General features: G+C 45.4%; 2 protein-coding genes across 5 annotated transcripts in view; both read right to left on the bottom strand.

The window, feature by feature from the left end:
• The window catches only part of LOC123343821 (tropomodulin-2), a 70,031-nt gene that overhangs the window by 41,354 nt on the left and 4,805 nt on the right, over window positions 1–23,872 (bottom strand). The gene's annotated exons all lie outside the window — the stretch shown is intronic.
• LOC123343820 (tigger transposable element-derived protein 1-like) lies at window positions 13,022–23,663 on the bottom strand. Of its 4 annotated transcripts, none has more exons than XM_044979250.1 (3): window positions 23,597–23,658; window positions 19,419–21,735; window positions 13,022–13,097 (listed from the first exon to the last, which is right to left on the bottom strand). In XM_044979250.1, the coding sequence occupies exons 2-3, from the start codon at window positions 21,188–21,190 to the stop codon at window positions 13,088–13,090; spliced, it is 1,782 nt and encodes a 593-aa protein (XP_044835185.1). In that variant the 5' UTR covers window positions 21,191–21,735; window positions 23,597–23,658; the 3' UTR covers window positions 13,022–13,087. The 4 variants fall into 4 exon arrangements, with proteins under 4 accessions (XP_044835185.1, XP_044835183.1, XP_044835184.1 ...); XM_044979248.1 differs by lacking the exons at window positions 19,419–21,735; window positions 23,597–23,658 and adding exons at window positions 16,052–16,107; window positions 17,063–17,127 and having other exon boundaries at window positions 13,049–15,409; XM_044979249.1 differs by lacking the exon at window positions 19,419–21,735 and having other exon boundaries at window positions 13,049–15,409; window positions 23,597–23,663.

The raw sequence follows: 23,872 nt of genomic DNA on the forward strand, positions 1-23,872 counted from the left end.
AGACAATAGAAGCTGTCATTGTCAGAGCCTACGTTCTAAGGGTAAATAGAACACGTTAGTCTCCAAGATTATCAGTCTAGCACTTTTTACCAGCCTCGATTCAGCCCTTCCTTAAATCCATCTCTATTAAAGAAAGTACTTAAGCATGTACTTAACTTCAGTGGGACTTAAGCATATGCTATAAAGTGCAGTGCTGAATAGAGATGCTTTCCTGAATCAGGGCCTGAACTGGCACATAATTTCACAGGGTTTTTTTAGATACTAAATTACCTGGAAATGCGTAACCCGTTGAACAATTCCTAATAGTATTTTAGTTTTTGTGGGTGTAGTTAAATTTTCTTCAATTAGCTCTGGAGTAATGTTATTTGTTTTATAAATAGAGAAACATTCTCAGCTCTTATAATAGATTAGAGAAGTTAATAAATATTGTAAATGTTTTGTAATAACTTTTCTGGTTTAAAAAACGGTGTGTAAAATTACTTTGGGAATCTAACCCCCAAAATATTTGTTTTTAATGAAAACTTTTAATTCTGTGTTCTAGTGAGTAATGATCATGTAACTGTCATTATTTTTTTCTGTGTGCCTGACCCTCCTAGTCAAGGCAATCCTAGGATAATTACGCCAGAGAGAAAGGGAAGAATTCAGAGAGCTAGATTTGGCTTTTATTTTGACTGCATTGCTGAAAATCATTACTCACACTAAGTAATGATTCAGGCTAAATTTTCAGCACTACATGCAGCTCATTTCCTGATTAGCTATCTAAATTATGGAGATGCAAGAGACAGTTATATAGAAACTGCTCCCATTTTTTCATTTTATTTAGTTCCAAAAGACTATTAGTTGGAGAAAAAAAATAACAGCCACAGGAGGTGACTATTTTAAGTACTTTATAACTAAAAATTAACGTGGAATCAGGCCAGCGACCCTGCTCTGCAGGATACAAGGGAGATAGATGTGCCCCTGTATGCTATACTCTTCTGTTCTGATCTGTTCTGTTCTACAGTAACTCCTCGCTTAACATTGTAGTTATGTTCCTGAAAAATGCTACTTTAAGCGAAACAGTTTCCCCATAAGAATGAATGTAAATAGCGGGGGTTAGGTTCCAGGGAAATTTTTTTTGCCAGACAAAAGACATGTATATATATGTACACATATGCACACACACAAAAACACACACACACTATAAGTTTTAAACAACCAATGCAATACTGTACACAGCAATGATGATTGTGAAGCTTGGTTGAGGTGGTGGAGTCAGAGGGTGGGATATTTCCCAGGGAATGCCTTAGTGCTGAATGATGAAACTAGCACTTGGCTGAGCCCTCAAGGGTTAACCCGTTGTTGTTAATATATCCTCACACTCTATAAGGCAGCAGGAATGGAGGGAGGAGACACAGCATGGCAGAGAGACAGAGACACACAAAGTAAGTGTGTGTGTGTGTGTGTGTGAGAGAGAGAGAGACACACACACACACATTGCCTCTTTAAGTACGCTGACGCCACTCTACGTACATTGCCTTTTTAAGTAGATCAGCAAGTTGAGACAGCAGCTGCTGCCAGCAAGCTCCCTCGGTCCTGAGTTCTGTCGTGGCCCCTCCCCCACACCTGCTACAGGAGCGGGAGCAGGGGGACACCCGGACATTAACACCCCTCTTCCCCACCTGCCCTCTGCACAGCAAGGCTCCTGGGAGCAGCTCCAAGGCAGAGGGCAGGAGCAGCACACTGCAGTGGAGGGAGGGGCAGCTGAACTGTCTGGCAATTGATAGCCTGCTGGGTGGCTTCACACAGGGAACTTAGGGGGAGAGGATAGTGGGGCAGACGGTCCACCCAAGCCCCCACCAGCCAGCTCCCATGGGCTGCTCTTCCTGCAAGCAGCTGACAATCAGGTGGCTGCCAAACAACGTTATAAAGGAGCATTGTGCAACTTTAAACGAGCATGTTCTCTAAGGCCACGGCTCCACTTGCAGATGTAGAGTGCCTGGAGTTAAACCAGCGCTCAGAGACTGGAGCAGCAAAAGCGCTGCTGTGTATTCACACTGTCAGCTGCAAGCGCAGTGGCCTGGCCACATTTGTGGCACTTGCAATGGCATTGGGAGCGGTGCATTATGGGCAGCTATCCCACAGAGCACCCCTTCCCATTCTGGTGCTGTATCTTGAGGGAAAGTGAAGGGGGAGAGGGGGCAGGGGACATTCTGGGTCCTGTCCCAGTGCCCAATGGTGCATCGCTTCGCATCCCAGAAATCCCTGTGCTCCTGTCCACATTTGGCACCATCAACAGTTTTTGTACTGCACGCTCTGTCTTCCCTTTTGGTCTGCGGGAATGGATCCCAAACTTGTGAGGTATATGCTGATGGATCTCACCAGCATGTCACCAATTGCAATCAAGTTACTCAAGCTAAAAAGTGACAGTGAGAAGTCCAATGATGATGTCGACTCGTATAACGCAGATGACACAAGATTGCTTGTGGCATTCACAGACATGTTCACCACAGTGGAACGCCACTTTTGGCCTCGGGAAATAAGCACTGAGTAGTGGGATCACATTGTCATGCAAGTCTGGGATGACGAGCAGTGGCTGCAGAACTTTCGGATGAGGAAAGCCACTTTCATGGGACTGTGTGCTGAGCTCACCCCCACCCTGCAGTGCAAGGACATGAGATTGAGAGCTGCCCTGCCGGTGGAGAAGCATGTGACTATTGCAATCTGGAAGCTGGCAACTCCAGACAGCTACCAATCGGTCGCTAACCAGTTTGGAGTGGGAAAGGCGACCGTTGGAATCATGTTGGTGCAAGTTTGGAGGGCCATTAATCGCATCCTGCTCAGAACCGTGACTCTGGTAACGTGCAGGATATTGTGGCTGGTTTTGCACAAATGGGTTTCCCTAACTGCAGATAGATGGTGCGATAGATGGGACACATATTCCAATTCTGGCACCAGACCACCTAGCCTCCAAGTACATAAATCAGAAGGGGCATTTCTTGATGGTTCTCCAGCCACTTGTGGATCACCGTGGGCATTTCATGGACATTAACGCAGGCTGGTATGGAAAGGTGCATGACACACGCATCTTTCAGAACACAGGCCTGTTCAGGAAACTGCAAGCCGGGACTTTCTTCCCAGACCAGAAGATCACTGTAGGGGAAGTCGAAATGCCCACTGTGATCCTTGGAGACCCCACTTACTCTTTAATGCCGTGGCTCATGAAATCCTACACAGGGATCCTTGACAGCAGCAAGGAGTGGTTCAACAACAGGCTGAGCCAGTGCAGAATGACTGTGGAGTGTGCTTTTGGACGTTTAAAGGGCCGCTAGCGCTCTCTGTATGGGAAGCTGGACCTGGCCAATGACAACATTCCCACAGTTATAGCCACTGCTGTACCCTCCATAACATTTGTGAAGGGAAGGATGAAAGCTTCACTCAAGCATGGACCACCGAGGTTCAACACCTGGAGCTGAATTTGAACAGCCAGAGACCAGGGCTATTAGAGGGGCCCAGCGTGGGGCTGTTAGGATTAGGGATGCCTTGAGGCAGCAATTCAATGCTGAAAGACACCAGTAATGTTTGGTACCCTGCACAGGAGTTCCAATGCTAGTAGGCATCTGTGTTTGCTATGTATGATGCACTGACTTGCAGTGCCTGTTGCTTTCCTGGGCTATGCTATCTTTTACTTAATGCAATAAAGAATGTTTGCAAAGCCAAAAAAATCATTTATTGAAAAGAAACTGGGGAAACACACATGGCATGACACATCTGTGCTGTGTGGGAGGAGGGAAGGGGGTGGGGTGGGGAACGGGACAATCACAGATTTGCGTATGTCCTGTTATCATAGTCAGCCTTCCTGTCTGGAGTGCTGTGCAATGAGTGCTGCACTTCAGGCTGGCTAAACCGCATGGTGATGGAGGTTGAGTGCAGTGGGTAAGGGTCATAGTTTGCAGGGCTGGGTGGTTAAGCTACAGGTGTTGGAGGCAGCTGGTGGCTATAAGAAACTGGATGCTGGGGGCAGTGGGTTGGCAGTGACATGGGGGCACAAGGGAAAGAGTTTTGGGACAAGGGCTGTGGGGGGCGGGGAAGGGGTGCAGATCTGCTCCGTCTGCAGTGCTATGAGCACCTGCATCGAGTCCACTTGGTGCTCCATAATGCTTAGGAGTCGCTCCGTGCTTTGGTGGCAGCGATCCGCATTCTGCTGACAGAGCCTCCTTTCGGTCTCCCGCCACTCATGTACTTTTTGATTTTCAGTAAGGGACTGCTGGCAAGGTCCTCCTTGCTTCTTTGCGGATGCTTCCTGATTCTTTGCAGCCTTTTGGCGGTTGATAACAAGGAAGGCTGAGATCTCAAGGTTGCATCTGTAAAGCCAAAATGCAACACTTAACAGAGTCAGCATTGTTCACACTAGACAGAGCAATGATGTGGCCAAACTTAGACAAGCACAGTGCACACAATAGCAGAAAGTGCCTGTCCCAAAGCGAGCGCATATAATCCACAAGAGCCCCGAAATAGTGAGTAAGCACAGGGGCAGGGGGGACTGATTGTTTCAGGGCCGTCGTGTCCTCTGGGGTTCTGTGCTTGGGGAGAGCCAAAAGCTGCAGGGGGCCCCTATACTGAACACTGTCCCCACATTTTCCACAGGATGATCCTGGAAGATATCTCGCTGCTGAGGGTGAGCTGGGAAGCAAGGGAAGGTCTTCTACTACAATGTGGCTTCCGCTCTGGCCCTTATGCCGCTTGCCTGTACGCAGCAGTGGTCCCCTCGCCCCTCACGGCACAGTGGTGTGGACATGTTAGCCTGACTGGGACAAGGAGCACAGTGGCTCTGCCAAGGAACCTGCATAAGCGGATTGCCCAGCTTCTACATGAGACCTTTGATGAGATCACTGAGGCCGATTACCGCGATGTGAGAGAGCACATCAATGCCCTATCCTGCATCTAGGCATGCACGCAGCCCTAACCCTTCTCTCTGCAACCCTCCTCGCCCCAAGAGCCTTCACCCAACAACTACCTTCCCAAAATAAAAGCCACTTACCCAGGCACCTCCTCTGCTGTTTGTTCTTCCCCAAGCACCATCCGCTGCGACTGGCTACCTTCCTCCTAGCTTGAAAACAGCTCCTGGCTGCATGCATCTAGGGATGCCAGGCTGTCCTCTGGCTCTGGGCTCCCCTCCTCTTCAGCACCCTCACTCCCGCTTTCCTCCTCCTGCCTTGTTGAACTGTGTGCTGCTGCGGCCTCTGACGTGTCCATGGTGCTCTTTGGAGTGGAGGCGGGGTCGCCCCCAAGTGTCTCGTCCAGTTCTTTGTAGAAACGGCAGGTCGTGGGGGCAGCACCAGAGTGGTGGTTTGCCTCCCGCACTTTGTGGGAGGCATTCTGCAGCTTCTTCACTTTAACCCTGCACTGCGTCCTGGTCATAGCCTCTTTCTATTATGGCCCTTGATATTTGCCCACAGGTATTGTAATTCCTATGGCTGGAGCGCAGCTGGGACTGGACAGCTTCCTCTCTCCAAACACTGATGAGGTCCAGCACCTCTCCATTGTTCCATACTGGGGATCGCCTGGCATGTGGAGGCATGATCACCTGGAAAGATGCACTGAGAGCACTACATGACTTGCTGAGAAAACAGGAAGGGGAATTTCAAAATTCCCAGAGAATTTAAAGGGCAGGTCTGACTGTTGGTCACCTGAGGGCAGGGCAATAAAGTTCAAAGTGATGACCAGAGTGGCTAGAACAGGCATTGTGGGACACTTCATGGAGGCCTATCGGAGCGCATTAATAGACCAGGGCATCCACACTGGTACCGCGGTGCTCCAGCCAGGGCGCAGCAAGCTTTATGCTTCTCGTGGAGGTAGATTATCAGGGGTGCTCCAGCCATGGAGTCTGGGCACTCTATATGCTTTCCAGTGTGGACACCTCAGGAGTTAGGGCGCCCGGGGCTGATTTAATGCACTCCAACTCACAAGTGTAGCCAAGGTCTAATTGATCAGCAACATAATAATGAAACAACGTTAACTGGGATGACGTTAAGTGAGGAGTCACTGTATATAGGTTCTTAAACCGAGCACATCACAGTAGTGTTTGGGCATCTTCCAGTCCTGCATTAAGTAACATGACTCTCTTTGGTCCCATGTGGTTTGTTCTCTCTTCCGCTCTGCAGGGGAGAAGTGTCTGCAGTGGAGTGTTTTGTTTTAGTAAGGTGGGTTGTTTGTTTTTGATGTCCTTACTTCCTACGGGAGTTCATTCCACAGTCTCACACCAGGCCCCAAGAAAGTTCTGTCTCCTGCATAGATGATTTTTTCCCTTCCAGCAGAAAAGTAGATTGTGTCAGAAGAGTGAGTTGTTGACCATGGCCTTCAACCCAGAGCTTTAGTCAATCTTTTAAATATAGCAGACCAGGTCATGGAGCACTATGAAGATAAGGACTGAGACCTTGAACTTGATTCGATATTCTATGGAAAGCTCATCTAGAAAGTAGGGGACAAGTCTGATGTGTTTGCAATAGCCGGTGTTGCTGAAGAGATGTGTTGTAGTGTTCTGTAGTAGTTGTATAGCCATTTCATTTGCACCCCATCCGGCACACAACTCTTAAGTGACGAGGAAGGTCCTCCATGTCTAGATGGATTTAACCCATAGTACTTCAAGGGCTTGATCCTGAAAGGTGCTGAGATGCTTCTGAAGTCAATGGGAGTTGAGGGTACTCATAACCTCTAGGAGTTGATCAGCACCTTGCAGGATTGAACCCTAAAGGACTCTCAAATGAAGCTGTCAAATCACTGTTCAAACATTAATTAGTTACATGTAACAGCACCCTGGTGAAGTGGATATTATCATCCCTGTTCTAGAGATGGGGAAACTGAGACACAGAGAAGTTAAGTGACCTTCCCTAGATCACTCAGGAGAATTGGAAATTGAACCCAGGGAAGTTGATCTCCATTCTTATGAGATGACTAGTAATAAACCACACTGCAACTTCATTCTGTTGATGCCCTACATTCTCCACACTCCTCCATTCTTACTTTAAATTGGAGAGGGCACAGAGAAAAAATATGTGAATAATTAAAGGATTGGAAAATCTGTTCTATAGTGATAGTCTCAAGGAGGTCAATCTAGGTAGTTTACTTTTCCTTTTGTTAAGGGGTGACTTGATCACAGTTTAAAAGTTCTAACATGGGAAACAAAAAAATTGATAATAGGCTCTTCAGTCTAGCAAACAAAGATATAACAAGATCCAATAGCTGGAAGCTGAAATTAGGTAAATTTGGACTAGAAATAAGGTGCACATTTTTAACAGTGATGGTAATTAACCATTGGAACAATTTACCAAGGATTGTGGTGGATTCTCCATCACTAGTAATTTTTAAATCAAGATTGGATGTTTTTCTAAAGGATAGGCTCTAATTCCAAGAGAAATTAATTCAAGGAAGTTCTGTGGCCTGTGTTATAAACAGGGCAGACCAGATGATCACATTAGTCTCTTCTGGTTTTGAAATCTATGAAAAATATTTTTAAAGGAAGATTCAGTGAACCTGCTCTTGCCATTTAAACTGAAACAGGAAAAATATCAACTTAAAAGAAGTCCACATATTGTCAATGCATAATTATTCATCATAATTTGTAACAAGGAAACAACTGCAATCAGTATAATTTATCATCACAACCTGCAGCAGACTATAAATTGATCAGGCATAGTAAAGAAAACTACTTTGTTTCCAGTAGATACTTTCACGTCTCAAATAGTTATGAATAAATTTAATATTTTTTTAAAAAATTTAAAATCTAAAGTATTATATGACTTTATGGGAAACCTCTTCTATATCAAAGGGAGAGGATCCATTGATGGTTCATCTTCCTTCTTTTATTCCCTAATGATTGTCTTTCATCTTATCCGGATCAAAGAAAGTTTTAATTTGATTTCTATAAATAGCTAGAGTCTCACACGGATACCTTTGCAATTTACATGACGGCTAGTTTCTTTATCAAGGCCCTGATCCAACTCTCATTAAAGTAAATGGATGTCTTTCATTTGACTTTAATGGGAGCTGTCAAGCCCGACATAAAGAAACTAATTGTCATGTAAATTGTGAAGTAACAGATGCATTACCAGGATACAAGGCAACTGCATGATTTTGGAATAGAGTATTTGACCTCTGAATGTTCAGCCTAAAAATCCAGTCCTAGTCTAATATTACCACAAAATAACTCTCCAAGTTCTACCAGGTATTCTCTCTCTCTTTCTTCAACGCTTAGCCAGACAGTCAGCCGTAGCGATCGTTTGCCATTTGGTCCGTTCCTGCACAACCGCAAAGGCTTGATGGCCTGAGAGTCCAACATGGGAACAGACTTTATGAACCCATGTAATAGGGGGTCTGCCTCTGGGCCACCTCTATCCCTTAGTTGGTGGAATTTTATCCTGGATGTTACAAGCCACGCGGAGAATGGCATTTGCTGGAACATCTTGTGGCATCCTTGTGACATATCCAAAAAGTGTAAGGTGCCACCTGCGGACAATGGCTCCATAGTCTGTAGACCCGAGCGACCATAAACATCTGCATTACAGATGCAGGCATTAGGTAGATATTAGATAGGACTAAAACAGTTGCTAGGAAGATAATGTAAGCTAAGTGCGGTAACGCAACCGATCCCGGAGAAGCCGGCGGGAGCCCCGGGGAGAGTTCTCTTTTCTTTGTTTTCTTGTTCTAAGGGGGAAAAAACCTCTATTTAAAGAGAAAAGGTTTTAAACATATCAATGGAAATTTTCATGACATAATTCAGAGACAAAAACAGGAACCCTTTATTTTTTACATGAAATGTTACCTTGTTGCCACAGTGCTAGGATTTAAATTCTTACTTATAATCAAATACCTAACAAGTTAGTATGTAATAAATTAGTCAAATAAAAAAGCAATGTTTCACAGCCCTGGACTTGCAAGCCCAGAGACTGTGTTAATGCATATTAGTTATAATTTGTCTGTGTGTGGGGGAAAGCCATGTGTATACACTTCTTGATAACTTTCAGCACCTGCTTTGAATTGAGAGATTGATGCAGGAGGTATGTAACCTCAGCTGGTTATGCTTGAACTCTAAAACATCCACCTGAATTTTCAGATAGGGAAGGCATTAGCTAACTGTGATTTTTTTTCCCCCTATAAATGTAGCCATTGAGCAAAGGGACACATCCATTTACTAAAAGCTAGCTATCAGAAACAGAAGTCAGTTATTTTATAGCAGCACAGAGAAGCTCTCTTCAATGAACATGTGTTAAGGGAATAAACATTTTAAAGGAATACCTGATAAATCAGTTTAGAGACTGAGGAAAAACTAGTCTGGTGAAAAAATAGGTTACATTACATTATTTATCATTTGTTCAGTGTCAACACTGTGCTCATGCTGTGCAAGACAAATAAAAAGGCAGTTCTGTCCTGAGGGACTTGCATTCTAAGAGCCAGATCCTGCTGCAAATCCTTACATAGTTGCTTAGTTTTTTACACATTAAGTAGTCCTGGAATGACTTGAGTCAGAAAACGAGGGGCAGAATAAGAGAAATCACACTGGAAGAGCCAGAGGAAAGTATCAATATAGGGTATGGCTACACTGGCGATTTGCAGCACTGGAAAGCCTCCACCAGCGCTGCAATTAGTAAGTGGCCACACCTGCAGGGCACTTCCAGCGCTGCAACTCCCTGGCTGCAGTGCTGGCCGTACACCTCACTCAGCATGGGGAATAAGGATTCCAGCGCTGGTGCTGCAGCGCTGGTCATCAAGTGTGGCCACACACCAGCGCTGTGATTGGCCTCCAGGGTATAAGGATGTATCCCAGAATGCTTTTAACTAAATTACTCTCTTTGTTTTGTTATGCAGCCTCTTTGTTTTGTTGTGAACGAGCTCTGTGCGGAGCTCCGTTGCCGTTGCCGCTTATCTAAAAAACAAACAGAGCTCCTGTTTGCTGTGATCATCTGTACCTGGCTGTAAACAATCAAATGAGATTGCAGGCAGGGAGTGAATGAAACAGCGTGGAGTCGTGTTGGCTGCAGGCTGTTTGCAATTAAGAGTTAAAACTAAGGGGTTGGAAACATGTTCTGATTTTTCAAGGCAGGAAGCTAAACACACAGTGTTGGCTCCAAAAATCCACTCTCTCTCTCCCCCCGCTCCGTCACACTAGACCCCACTCCACCCCCCTCTTTTGAAAAGCACGTTGCAGCCACTTGAATGCTGGGATAGCTGCCCATAATGCATCACTCCCAACAGCGCTGCTAATGCTGCAAATGTGGCCACACACCAGCGCTGGTAGCTGTGAGTGTGGCCACACACCAGCGCTGCTTCTACACAGCTGGATGACCAGCGCTGCAAACTACCAGCGCTGCAAACCCTAAGTGTAGCCATACCCATAGTTTCCTTAATTTGCAGATTCCTAGGAAGGTTTTTGCAGACCTGGAAGCAAACAGAAGAGAAAATCAAAGAGGATCCTGGAGGATCAATCCCTACTGCCCTCAGAAAAGAATGTAGGGCTGACAAAGTTAGTGTATTATTATATATAATACTGGATTATTCATTCACTTAATGTATTATATTGTAACCACAGGGTTCTCTTTCATTTTCTTCCTCCATGCTTTTTACTGTTGTGGCAGGATCTGTAACTAAAGTCATTTTTGATCATACAGAGAAAAAAAGGTGTAGGTCCTTTTAACACTTCCCTGTACATCAGTAATATACGTCTGTGAAAGACTGGGCCAAGTGGTTCCATTTTGACTCTCCTGAGGTGTCTGAAATATTTCTGGTTCAAAACCAAGGCACAACTTTGTACTGCTGAAAGTGATCTCTTATGTGTATCTCCCTTATGCTCATGGTTGTAAAACTAATCTCAATCCTGCTTTTTGTGTTTACATTTAAAAATGATCAAATAAGGAACTTTATTTGGAAAAAGCAAATGTCAAATTAGAATTCCTCAATACATGCGGTTTTCAACAACCTGATTTTCAGAGCTGTTCTTGGAGATCAGAAAGACAATCTGTCTGGGACTGGATTAACTGTATACTTTGGAGAAGTTCATTTGCTGGATAACTGTGGAACAATCATCCCAGTTTTACTGCACATCTATTTGTGTTACAAGAATACTGCTCTTAATCATAATGGACCCAACCCCCTTCATTGGATCCAGTATCTACGTAACTGATTTGTTCCACCTGTTGTTTAATATACTCTTTTGTTCAGCTGTCTGAGGGTATTCAGAGAAAGTAAGGAATGTTTCTACTTTTTCAAATATGTCAGCATTCATAAGAGAAACATTCACTAATATTACTGGAATAGTTTAAAATATATTAGTGTTCTGGTCCTTGGGACAGACTACTTGGTGCTGCTGTAGTTGGTGTGAAGCAGTATTTTCATTTTTAAGCTTGTGTTTTCAGAAATTTGTAAAATGAATGAAAATTCTCTCAGGTCTGAGCATAAAAATCAACATTTTTTTCCTACTAAATTGAAAAATCCTGTTGAATTATTTCCTTTAAAGTGCATGTGTCCTTCTCCCAAAACAGTGTTTCACACTGTATGTAGTTTTGTTCTTAGTTTATAGAACAGTAGCAAAAGTGGGGGATTTTAGCATGCTGGGAAAACTGTTCCCACAGAGTAGTTATTAGTGGCTCACAGTCAAGCTGGAAGGGTATATCAAGTGGGGTCCCGCAGAGCTCAGTTCTGAGTCTGGTTCTGTTCAATATCTTCATCAATGATTTAGATCAGTGTTTCCCAAACTTGGGATGCTGCTTGTTTAGGGAAAGCCCCTGGGAGGCTGGGCCAGTTTGTTTACCTACCGCGTCTGCAGGTCTGGCCGATCGCGGCCCCCACTGGCCAGGGTTCGCTACACCAGGCCAATGGGAGCTGCGGGAAGCAGCGCGGGCCGAGAGACGTACTGGGGACTGGACTAGATGACCTTTCGAGGTCCCTTCCAGTCCTTTGATTCTATGATTCACACCATCTGCACTGTAAGAACCTTATCGCTACAGGACTTTGGAGAAATTATGGTTTTTGAGCTTAATAGTTTCTGTTTTAACACTTTTGACAATGTTGTAGCACCATCAGAAACTAGAAACTGCTTCTTGTTGAGGACCCTTTTCACTAGCCTGTAAGGATTATAACACAGCAGGTCCTTTGGGGACATACTATAGCATAAAGGGGTTATAACATAGCAGGTCCTTTGGGGACATACCATAGTACGAAGGGGTTATAACACACAGGGCTGGCTCCAGGCAGGAGCCCAGCAAGCAGGTGCTTGGGGCAGCCAACGGAGAGGGGCAGCACGTCTGGCTCTTCAGCAGCGGGTCCCTCAATCTCTCTCGGAGCGAAGGACCAGCCGCCGAATTGCCGCCGAAGACTGAAGCGGCAGTGGTAGTGCCGCAGATCGCGATCGCGTTTTTTTTTTTTTCTTTTTGCTGCTTGGGGCGGCAAAAACCCTGGAGTTGGCCCTGATAACACAGCAGATGTAAAATGTGTATAGGAGTAATATTCTTATGCAGTCTAGTTAAAAACACCTTCTTTCAGTCTTGGAAGAATGAATCTTGAATGACTGTAAACTCTTGTATTAGATTCTAAACTCTTCCCGTCAGGGACCATGTCTCCTCTGTATTGTGAGGCACCTAATATATTATTGGATACTGTAAAATGAAACAATTCAATTATAATAATGAGTTTTAAATGGGCTTATTTTATACAATAATTAGATCAAAGGAAACAAACTGGATAGAATCTACGAAAGCAAATCTCACACACAAAAAATCAACAGGGTGATCAACATCACAAAAAGGGCATGGCACTACTTATAGGCCCAAAGCTAATAGTATGGAATCCAATTTAAAAGGTGGGGATGGTAATCATATGATTATACAGTAACTCCTTGCTTAATGCAGTTATGTTCTTGAAAAATGTGACTTTAAGCAAAACAATGTTAAGCGAATCCAATTTCCCAATAAAAATTAATGTAAATGGGAGGGTTAGGTTCCAGGGAAATTGTTTTTGCCAGACAAAAGACATTATATACATATACAGTATAAGTTTTAAACAATTTCAAACAAACAATTTAATGCAGGTATAAGTTTTAAACAATTTAATACTGTACTCAGAAATGATGATTGTTAAGCTTGGTTGAGGTGGTGGAGTCAGAGGTGGAAGAGGGTGGATCGACCGGCTGCTCCTCTTGCTGTTCTTCCTTAACTGTCACAACTCGAAAAAACATATCTAGAGATGGTTGTTTTGGTTTCCTTTTTTCTTCTTGGTAAATTTCTTTATAGCAAGTCATTAGATGACCAACTCCCCTAATCACTTTGGAGCTGCGTTCCCTGTCAGGGTCGTCATCACTAAGGATCTGCAAGCCAGCTTCAATCATTTGGAAAGCTTCAGAAAGACGTTTGGCAGTCAAATTTCGATGGGTTGGTTCTTCTTTTACTTCTTGGCCCTCATCTTCCATTGCTCTCATCATGTCTAGTTGCATCAGATCTTCATTGGTTAGCTCTTCTCCGTGTGACTGCAGAAGTTGAGTAACGTCGGCTTCTTCCACCTTATCAAAACCCGCTTTCTTGGCCAAGCCGAGAATATCTTTCTTCATAGCGGGAACAACATCTTTAAATCCTTTTACGTCATTGACACATTCAGGCCACAACTTCCCCCACACACCATTAATGCATGCCTGAGTAACTTCGGCCCAGGACTCACCGATGTTATTGATGCACTTGAGGATGTTGTAGTCACGCCAAAATTGCCGAATTGTAGGCTTGCCTTCTCCATCAGTGCCTCTGATGAGCTGGTCGAAAGTACGGCGTAAGTAATATGCCTTAAATGCAGCAATGGCTCCTTGGTCCATGGGCTGGATGAGTGATGTGGTGTTAGGTGGCAGAAAGACAACTTTGACGTTTTCGCACAGGTCATCCAGATTGATTGGATGAGCTGGTACATCAGCAATAAGTAATAAAATCTTGAAATCAAGATTTTCGTTGGCACAGTATTCCTTCCATGCAGGGATGGCATAAAGAGTCAGCCATTCTGAAAAAATAGCTCCAGTTATCCATGCCTTCTTATTGGATCTCCAAATGACCGGAAGGTCTTCCTTTGAAAATCCCTTGAGAGCTCGTGGTGTTTCGAATTGGTACACTGTCAGCGGTTTCATCTTCATGTCTCCGGCAGCATTACCACCTAGAAGCAAGGTTAGGCGGTCTTTAACTGCTTTAAATCCAGGCGCTGTCTTCTTGTCTCGGGAAATGTAAGTCCGTTCAGGCATCATCTTCCAATAGAGGCTCGTTTCATTGACATTGAAGACTTGCTTAGGTGAATAGCCGCCTTCCTCAATTATTTTCTTGAGATACTCGGGGAATTTTTTAGCTGCTGCGGTATCGGCACTAGCCACCTCACCGGACATCTTCATGTTGTGCAGGTGGAAGCGCCTCTTGAACCGATCAAACCATCCCCGACTTGCCATAAACATCTCTGTCTGTGATCCTTCACCTTGGTCTCTCTTTAATTTGTCATACAAACTTTTTGCCTTAGCTTGTATCATAGGCATACTTAGATGTATGTTCCGCTGGTTTTGGTCCTCTATCCACACTGAGAGAAGACGCTCCATGTTTTCCATCAAACTACTTCTTGATCGACTTATTTTAGTAGCACTAAGCGGTGTTACACACCGAGCACTAGCCCTGATCTTGTCGGCATTACTCCGAATTGTTCTCACAGTGGTCGGAGTAAGACCTAGAGTGATGCCAATGTCTACCGCACGCTCACCTGCATCAAAATGCCTTAAAACGTCTAATTTAGTACCCAAACTAATGGTTTTCCTGGTTTTCTTACTGCTAGTGGTACTACTACTACTAGGCACTCCACTATGACTTGCTCGGCGTTTTTGACTCATGATGCTGGGTGATACTGTACAGTACAATCACAACGAGCAATCCACCATTACATTTAAAACAGACTTGCACAGGGTCACTGGAACAATGTCCTGTGTCAGCTCCTTGAGCCCCTTCTGTTTCTTGCTCACGCACGTTAGCAGCAGCTCCCCTTTCCCCAAATCTCCCTGCAGTCACTAATCAGAGGATACTCATGAACTTCTCCTAAAGCAACAGCGTTGATATCAGGTGGGATATTTCTCAGGGAATGCCTTACTGCTAAATGATGAACTAGCACTCGGCTGAACCGTCAAGGGTTCACACGTTGTTGTTAATGTAGCCTCACACTTTACAAGGCAGCACAGATGGAGGCAGGAGCGTGGAGACACAACAGACTCACGGCAGTGGCTGCAAACACTTCCCTGCAGAAACTGAAGGTGATGATGAACCCATGCTATCCCGGCCTGCTGGAGCGCACCACTCCCTCCTCCGGACGGCGCATGCACTTGCTAATCTTCACTCCCTTCAGCCTGGAGTGGTTGGGGTCATGCAGCATCAATCAACTATTGAAAGGGAAAGAATTTGGAAAACCCATGTCATTCTCCATGGTAATCTGCTCCCCTACTGAAAGCCCTTTGGGTTTAGGCTAGGACTAGTTATGGAGTCAGTTTCACTTCCAGGTTCTTACTTTCACAGGAACCCTGCTGGAGGACCAAAGGCCTGTCTTCCAGGGTGCCCTGGAAAAACCAGCCCTGTTGTACCTCCCATAGTAACCATGCATGCAACACCGTGGCACTACTGCAGGCAATGTAGTTGTGACTGTTCTAAGAGGAGAAAAATCCTTTGGATTGTGCGTATCTCTCTTTACCCCATCTACCTTGTTATGTACTGCCTGGCTCTTAGAAATCCCACAGAGAAATCAGAACAGCCTAAAACACAAAAACATGAGTCCTGCAGTAACTGTCACTAATCCCATCAAGCTTGCACCGCCCTCAGGAATGACTCAGTGTCACATGTGATGGCGCCTTGTGTGATATGAATGCCTGTTCCATAGCAACTGGACTAAAGCCACCCCTTGTTTCACATGGGCCACCAAACATGGTAACGCCAGCTATAACATGCTAAGACCTTTCAGGCACTGCCAGTCCGCACTAGATTTGAACTATTCTAGACAGTTTCTTATACCACACACATCACGGAAGTACCTGTGATCCGCAGAAGAAAAGCTCTGGTGTCCAGTTACCAATCTCCCAAATTTTAACTGTGTTGTAAAAAGAATTATATGTGATCACACTTACCCCAAATGCAAGGCTAACATGTACATTACATATTAGCAGCTTTAAAAACAAGAATTATCAAAAAATTCACAGACAGATTCTGCTCCTCTTATCTATCTATCACACTTATATGGTCCTGATTACCATAGCACTTAAATAGCACCTCACATTCTTCAATGTATTTATTCTCACATTTTTGATGCAGAGAAGTGCTATAATCTCTATTTTGCAGTCACACCGGCAGTTTGTGGCAGAGCAGGGAACTGATCTTCCAAGTCCTAGGCGAACACCCTACCCATTGGATTATCCTTCCTCTCATTGAGTAGTACCTTGTTCCTTAAATAGCCTCAGTAATTTCAATGGACCTGCTCATTCAGCAAAATGTTTCTCAATCTGAGAAGGTGAACAGACCCTGAACTAAAGGCTGGGCTATAAATATACGTTGTTATCAGCAGAAAAGTGATCATCGATAATGATAATTATCAGATCATTTCTAAAAAAGAAAAAAAAAACAGTTACTTTGTCTCCCCTACACTTTCCTTTCTCATTACAGTAACTCCTCACTTAACCTCATCCTGGTCATTATTACACTGCTGATCAGTTAGACAACATGCTCGTTTAAAGTTGTACTATCAATCCTCCCTTATAACGTTGTTTGGCAGCCGCCTTCTTTTTCCACTGCTTGCAGGAAGAGCAGCCCATTGGAGCTAGCTGGTGGGGGCTAGGAACCAGGGTGCACCGGCAGCCCCCCTAAATTCCCTCTGCGCAGCCGCTCAGCAGGCTATCAATTGCTTGGCAGTTCAGCTGCCCCTCCCCCCACTGCCGTGTGCTGCTCCTGCCCTCTGCCTTGGCGCTGCTCCCGGGAGCCTCCTCCTTGCTTGGGGGGGGGGGGAAGAGGGGAGCTAATGTCAGGATCTCCCCCTCCTCCCGCTCCTGTACCTTAGCTCCACAGAGAGTGGGGGACAAGCAGACTCAGGAGGGAGGGAGCTTCCTGGCAGCAGCCGCTTTCTCAACTTGCTGATCTACTTAAAAAAGGCAATGTACTTAGAGTGGGGTCAGCATACTTAAAGGGGCAATGCATGTCTCTCTCTCTCTCACACACACACACACACACAGGTCAGTCCTTAGGCATACGCAGCTCCAGCTGCGTAGGGAAATTTGGGGCACCCCTGGGTCTTAGTGTCCACACTCCCACCTCTTCCTATCCCTTATCTGACCCTTCCTGCAGGCTCCCACAGCTAGCTGCTGCTGCAGCCTGGTGAGTCTTCCTCCAGAGGGAATCTAGTAACTTAAAAGTGAAAAAGCCATCCAACCTGCCAGACCTATTAGCACAGCGGTGGGCAAACTACGGCCCAGGGGCTGCATCTGGCTCTTCAGATGTTTTAATCAGGCCCTTGAGCTTCTGCCAGGAAGCGGGGTCCGGGGTTTGCCCTGCTCCGGCACTCCACCCGGGAGCTTGCCCTGCTCCTTGCGTGCTGTGGCTCTGCGCAGCTCCAGGAAGAAGTGGCATGTCCCCACTCTGGCTCCTACGTGTAAGGGCAGCCAGGGGAGTCTGCATGCTACCCCAACCCTGAGCGCCGCCCCCGCAGCTCCCACTGGAACCACGGCCAATGGGAGCTGCAGGGGTGGTGCCTGCCGATGGGGCAGCACGCCGAGCTGCCTGGCTGCGCCTCCACAAAGGAGCTGGAGGGGGGACATGCCTCTGCTTCCAGGAGCTACTTGAGGTAAACGCTGCCTGAATCCTGCACCCATGACCCCCTCCTCACCCCCAACTCCCTGCCCCAGCCCTGATCCCCCTCCCACCCTCCGAACTCCTTGGTCCCAGCCCGGAGCACTCTCCTGCACCTCCAACCCCTCATTCCCAGCCCCACCCCAAAGCCCGTACCCCCAGCTGGAGCCCTCACTCCCCCTACACACTCCAACCCCCTGCTCCAGCCCAGAGCCCCCTCCCTCACCCTGAACTCCTCATTTCTGGCCCCACCCCAGAGCCTGCACCCCCGGCCAGAGCCTGCACCTCCTCCCGCACCCCAACCCCCAATTGCATGAGCATTCATGACCCACCATACAATTTCCATACCCAGATGTGGCCCTCGGGCCAAAAAGTTTGTTCACCCCTATGTTAGCACAACATTGAAACTGTTAAAGAGCCATTTAAGTTAAAGAGCCGTTCAAATAATGAAGCCATTTAACAGGCATTTTCCAACCCCTAGGTATATACTGTCATTTTCTGAATTTACTGACAAAAACAGTTGTGCATTACTGTAATATTTACTCAGGACATGTTAGTCTACAGGACCTTCATTTAAAATTTGCTTTAAAAATATTTAATGTGAAGATTATAAAATCACATCTCTAAAAAATCCTTGCATAGATTTTTAGATGCACAATCTGAGTATTCATCGTAGCCTTACATGCTTGGATCTTCAGACATAGTTTTTAAAATAAATCCTTCAAAAGACCACCCTTATCTAAAATACACATTTTAATTTTAATTACTATAGTACAAAAAAAACTTGCTTTCAAAGTCTTCCTTTCCTTTCTGTCCATCCCCTTCTCCCTTCACCCACCTATTAAGAAAGTCCTTAAAAGGACAGCACCCCTTTGCTTCCAGATATCTGGACTAGAATAAGTTTCCCTTTATTTACTTCTGACTAGTTGATGAAGTAGTTTTAAGAGAACCCTCTAGCAAAATCAGTACCTTAGTAAGATATAAAATCCTTTGTTATGCCTAAAATCTTTGGAAACATATATTTTAAAGTTGGTGAAACTTCATAAACATTTCTATTTATTGTTATGGAGATCACACAAAGTAAATTAGTGTTCCCTTTTTCTAAAAGCAATGAATTATGAACACACTAAACCTCTGTGACTGATTAATTTAAAATAATGTCAATGTTTCAGTGAGTTAAATATGTAGTAATCTGGAATGATTACTTTATGAAGGCTTAAGAGTACATTTAAAATATAAAATCACCTTAGAAATACCAATTAAGAAAATGTAAAACAGGGAAGAACTGCATCATGTATTCCATAATATTTAATATTGTATTCAGCCAGGGATGGTAATCATATGATTATACAGTAACTCCTTGCTTAATGTTGTAGTTATGTTCTTAAAAATGCAACTCTAAGCAAAACAATGTTAAGCGAATCCAATTTCCCCATAAAAATTAGTGTAAATTGGGGGGTTAGGTTCCAGAAAAAAGAATTCGCCAGACAAAAGACATTATATACATGTACAGTATAAGTTTTAAACAATTTCAAACAAACAATTTAATATTTTACTCAGCAATGATGATTGTTAAGCTTGGTTGAGGTGGTAGAGTCAGAGGTGGAAGAGGGTGGATCGACCGGCTGCTCCTCTTGCTGTTCTTCCTTAACTGTCACAACTCGAAAAAACATATCTAGAGATGGTTGTTTTGGTTTCCTTTTTTCTTCTTGGTAAATTTCTTTATAGCAAGTCATTAGATTACCAACTCCCCTAATCACTTTGGAGCTGCGTTCCCTGTCAGGATCGTCATCACTAAGGATCTGCAAGCCAGCTTCAATCATTTGGAAAGCTTCAGAAAGACGTTTGGCAGTCAAATTTCGATGGGTTGGTTCTTCTTTTACTTCTTGGCCCTCGTCTTCCATTGCTCTCATCATGTCTAGTTGCATCAGATCTTCATTGGTTAGCTCTTCTCCATGTGACTGCAGAAGTTGTGTAACGTCAGCTTCTTCCACCTCATCAAAACCCGCTTTCTTGGCCAAGCTGAGAATATCTTTCTTCATAGCGGGAACAACATCTTTTAATCCTTTTACGTCATTGACACATTCAGGCCACAACTTCCCCCACACACCATTCATGCATGCCTGAGTAACTTCGGCCCAGGACTCACCGATGTTATTGATGCACTTGAGGATGTTGTAGTCACGCCAAAACTGCCGAATTGTAGGCTTGCCTTCTCCATCAGTGCCTCTGATGAGCTGGTCGAAAGTACGGCGTAAGTAATACGCCTTAAATGCAGTAATGGCTCCTTGGTCCATGGGTTGGATGAGTGATGTGGTGTTAGGTGGAAGAAAGACAACTTTGACGTTTTCGCACAGGTTGTCCAGGTTGATTGGATGAGCTGGTGCATTATCAATAAGTAATAAAATCCTGAAATCAAGATTTTCGTTGGCACAGTATTCCTTCCATGCTGGGACAGCATAGAAAGTCAGCCATTCTGAAAAAATAGCTCCAGTTATCCATGCCTTCTTATTGGATCTCCAAATGACCGGAAGGTCTTCCTTTGAATATCCCTTGAGAGCTCGTGGTGTTTTGAATTGGTACACTGTCAGCGGTTTCATCTTCATGTCTCCGGCAGCATTACCACCTAGAAGCAAGGTTAGGCTGTCTTTAGCTGCTTTAAATCCAGGCGCTGTCTTCTCCTCTCGGGAAATGTAAGTCCGTTCAGGCATCCTCTTCCAATAGAGGCTCGTTTCATTGACATTGAAGACTTGCTTAGGTGAATAGCCGCCTTCCTCAATTATTTTCTTGAGATACTCGGGGAATTTTTTAGCTGCTGCGGTATCGGCACTAGCCACCTCACCGGACATCTTCATGTTGTGCAGGTGGAAGCGCCTCTTGAACCGATCAAACCATCCCCGACTTGCCATAAACATCTCTGTCTGTGATCCCTCACCTTGGTCTCTCTTTAATTTGTCATACAAACTTTTTGCCTTAGCTTGTATCACAGGCAAACTTAGAGGTATGTTCCGCTGGTTTTGGTCCTCTATCCACACTGAGAGAAGACGCTCCATGTTTTCCATCAAACTACTTCTTGATCGACTTATTTTAGTAGCACTAAGCGGTGTTACACACCGAGCACTAGCCCTGATCTTGTCGGCATTACTCCGAATTGTTCTCACAGTGGTCGGAGTAAGACCTAGGGTGATGCCAATGTCTACCGCACGCTCACCTGCATCAAAATGCCTTAAAACATCTAATTTAGTATCCAAACTAATGGTTTTCCTGGTTTTCTTACTGCTAGTGGTACTGCTACTACTAAGCACTCCACTATGACTTGCTTGGCGTTTTTGACTCATGATGCTGGGTGATACTGTACAGTACAATCACAATGAGCAATCCACCATTATATTTAAAACAGACTTGCACAGGGTCACTGGAACAATGTCCTGTGTCAGCTCCTTGAGCCCCTTCTGTTTCTTGCTCACGCACGTTAGCAGCAGCTCCCCTTTCCCCAAATCTCCGTTCAGTCACTAATCAGAGGGTTGTCCGCAGATCTGCTCATGAACTTCTCCTAAAGCAGCAGGTTGATATCATGTGGGATATTTCTCAGGGAATGCCTTACTGCTAAATGACGAACTAGCACTTGGCTGAACCCTCAAGGGTTCACACGTTGTTGTTAATGTAGCCTCACACTCTACAAGGCAGCACAGATGGAGGGAGGAAACACAACAGACTCACGGCAGTGGCTGCAAACACTTCCCTGCAGAAACTGAAGGTGATGATGAACCCATGCTATCCCGGCCTGCTGGAGTGCACCACTCCCTCCTCCGGATGGCACATGCACTTGCTAATCTTCACTCCCTTCAGCCTGGAGTGGTTGGGGTCATGCAGCATCCATCAACTATTGAAAGGGAAAGAATTTGGAAAACCCATGTCATTCTCCATGGTAATCTGCTCCCCTACTGAAAGCCCTTTGGGTTTAGGCTAGGACTAGTTATGGAGTCAGTTTCACTTCCAGGTTCTTACTTTCACAGGAACCCTGCTGGAGGACCAAAGGCCTGTCTTCCAGGGTGCCCTGGAAAAAACAGACCTGCTGTACCTCCCATAGTAACCATGCACGAAACACTGGGGCAGCAGTGCAGCCAATGTAGCTGTGACTGTTATGAGAGGAGAAAAATAATGTTTGCTGCAGGGCTGCGCCTCTTTCTGCTGTTTGCAGGCTGGGGCAGAGACATTCAGCTGGCATTGAAGTGAATGGCAAAGCTCCCATGGATTTCACACACTTTCATGGGGGTAGGGCCAGGTTCTGAGCATCCCTACACCGCTTCTCCCCCTTGCTAAAGCGAAGCAAGCACTGGAACGCTATTAACTTGCTTTAGGTGGGCTGCTGCCCCCTGTGTTCCTACCCCGCTTCGGCAAAGGGGGGACTGGATGGAACGTTGTGTTGGCAGACGCACGACAGTAAGGCGGGGCTGCCACTGTGCAGCCCTGCAGCTGCTTTGCAGGTGGCTGGTAGCCTCAGGCGGAGCCTCCGCAAGTGCTCGGTGTAGCACCCTATTTCCAAGCAGTTCCATCATGATTAAAGGGAAACCACCCAGGGCCCATCCCTTTGGGATTTAGCATGATGAGATGATGACCAAGGTACCAAGAACTGTTATTTGATGGCAAAAATCCTTTGGATTCTGCATGTCTCTCATTACCCCATCTACCTTGTTATGTACTGCCTGGCTCTTAGAAATCCCACAGAGAAATCAGAACAGCCTAAAACACAAAAATATGAGTCCTGCAGTAACTGTCACTAATCCCATCAAGCTTGCACAGCCCTCAGGAATGACTCAGTGTCACATGTGATGGCGCCTTGTGTGATATGAATGCCTGTTCCATAGCAACTGGACTAAAGCCACCCCTTGTTTCACACGGGCCACCAAACATGGTAACGCCAGCTATAACATGCTAAGACCTTTCAGGCACTGCCAGTCCGCACTAGATTTGAACTATTCTAGTCTATTCTAGACAGTTTCTTATACCGCACACATCACGGAAGTACCTGTGATCTGCAGAAGGAAAGCTCTGGTGTCCAGTTACAAATCTCCCAAACACCCTACCCATTGGATTATCCTGCCTCTCATTGAGTAGTACCTTGTTCCTTAAGTAGAATCAGTAATGTCAATGGACCTGCTCATTCAGCAAAATGTTTCTCAATCTGAGAAGGTGAACAGACCCTGAACTAAAGGCTGGGCTATAAATATACGTTGTTATCAGCAGAAAAGTGATCATCGATAATGATAATTATCAGATCATTTCTAAAAAAGAAAAAAAAAAGTTACTTTGTCTCCCCTAAGCTTTCCTTTCTCATTACAGTAACTCCTCACTTAACCTCATCCTGGTCATTATTACATTGCTGATCAGTTAGACAACATGCTCGTTTAAAGTTGCACAATCAATCCTCCCTTATAACGTTGTTTGGCAGCCATCTTCTTTTTCCACTGCTTGCAGGAAGAGCAGCCCGTTGGAGCTGGGGGGGGGGGCAGGGGCTTGGAACCAGGGTGCACCGGCAGCCCCCCTATCAGCTCCCCTAAGTTCCCTCTGCGCAGCCGCTCAGCAGGCTATCAATTGCTCGGCAGTTCAGCTGCCCCTCCCCCCCACTGCCATGTGCTGCTCCTGCCCTCTGCCTTGGAGCTGCTCCGGGGAGCCTCCCGCTTGCTTGGGGGGAAGAAGAGGGATGCTAATGTCAGGGTCTCCCCCTCCTGCCGCTCCTGTACCTTAGCTCCACAGAGAGGGGGGCTCAGGGCTCACCACACAACAGGGCTCAGGACGGAGGGAGCTTCCTGGCTGCAGCTGCTGTCTCTGCTTGCTGATCTAATTAATAAGGCAGAGTACTGAGAGTGGGGTCAGCGTACTTAAAGAGGAAATGCCCGTGTGTGTGTGTGTGTGTGTGTGTGTGTGTCTCTCTCTCTCTCTCTCTCTGACACACACAGGGTTGCCCTTAGACAGACGCAGCTGCATAGGGCATCCAAAAATTTGGGGCACCCCTGGGT

Source organism: Mauremys mutica, chromosome 11 (assembly GCF_020497125.1).
Source record: "Mauremys mutica isolate MM-2020 ecotype Southern chromosome 11, ASM2049712v1, whole genome shotgun sequence".
Taxonomy (NCBI): domain Eukaryota; kingdom Metazoa; phylum Chordata; order Testudines; family Geoemydidae; genus Mauremys; species Mauremys mutica.

What these genes read in the sequence shown, in the direction of transcription:
- LOC123343820 (XM_044979250.1), bottom strand. Translation starts at nt 21,190, where the DNA reads ATGAGTCAAAAACGCCAAGCAAGTCATAGTGGAGTGCTTAGTAGTAGC.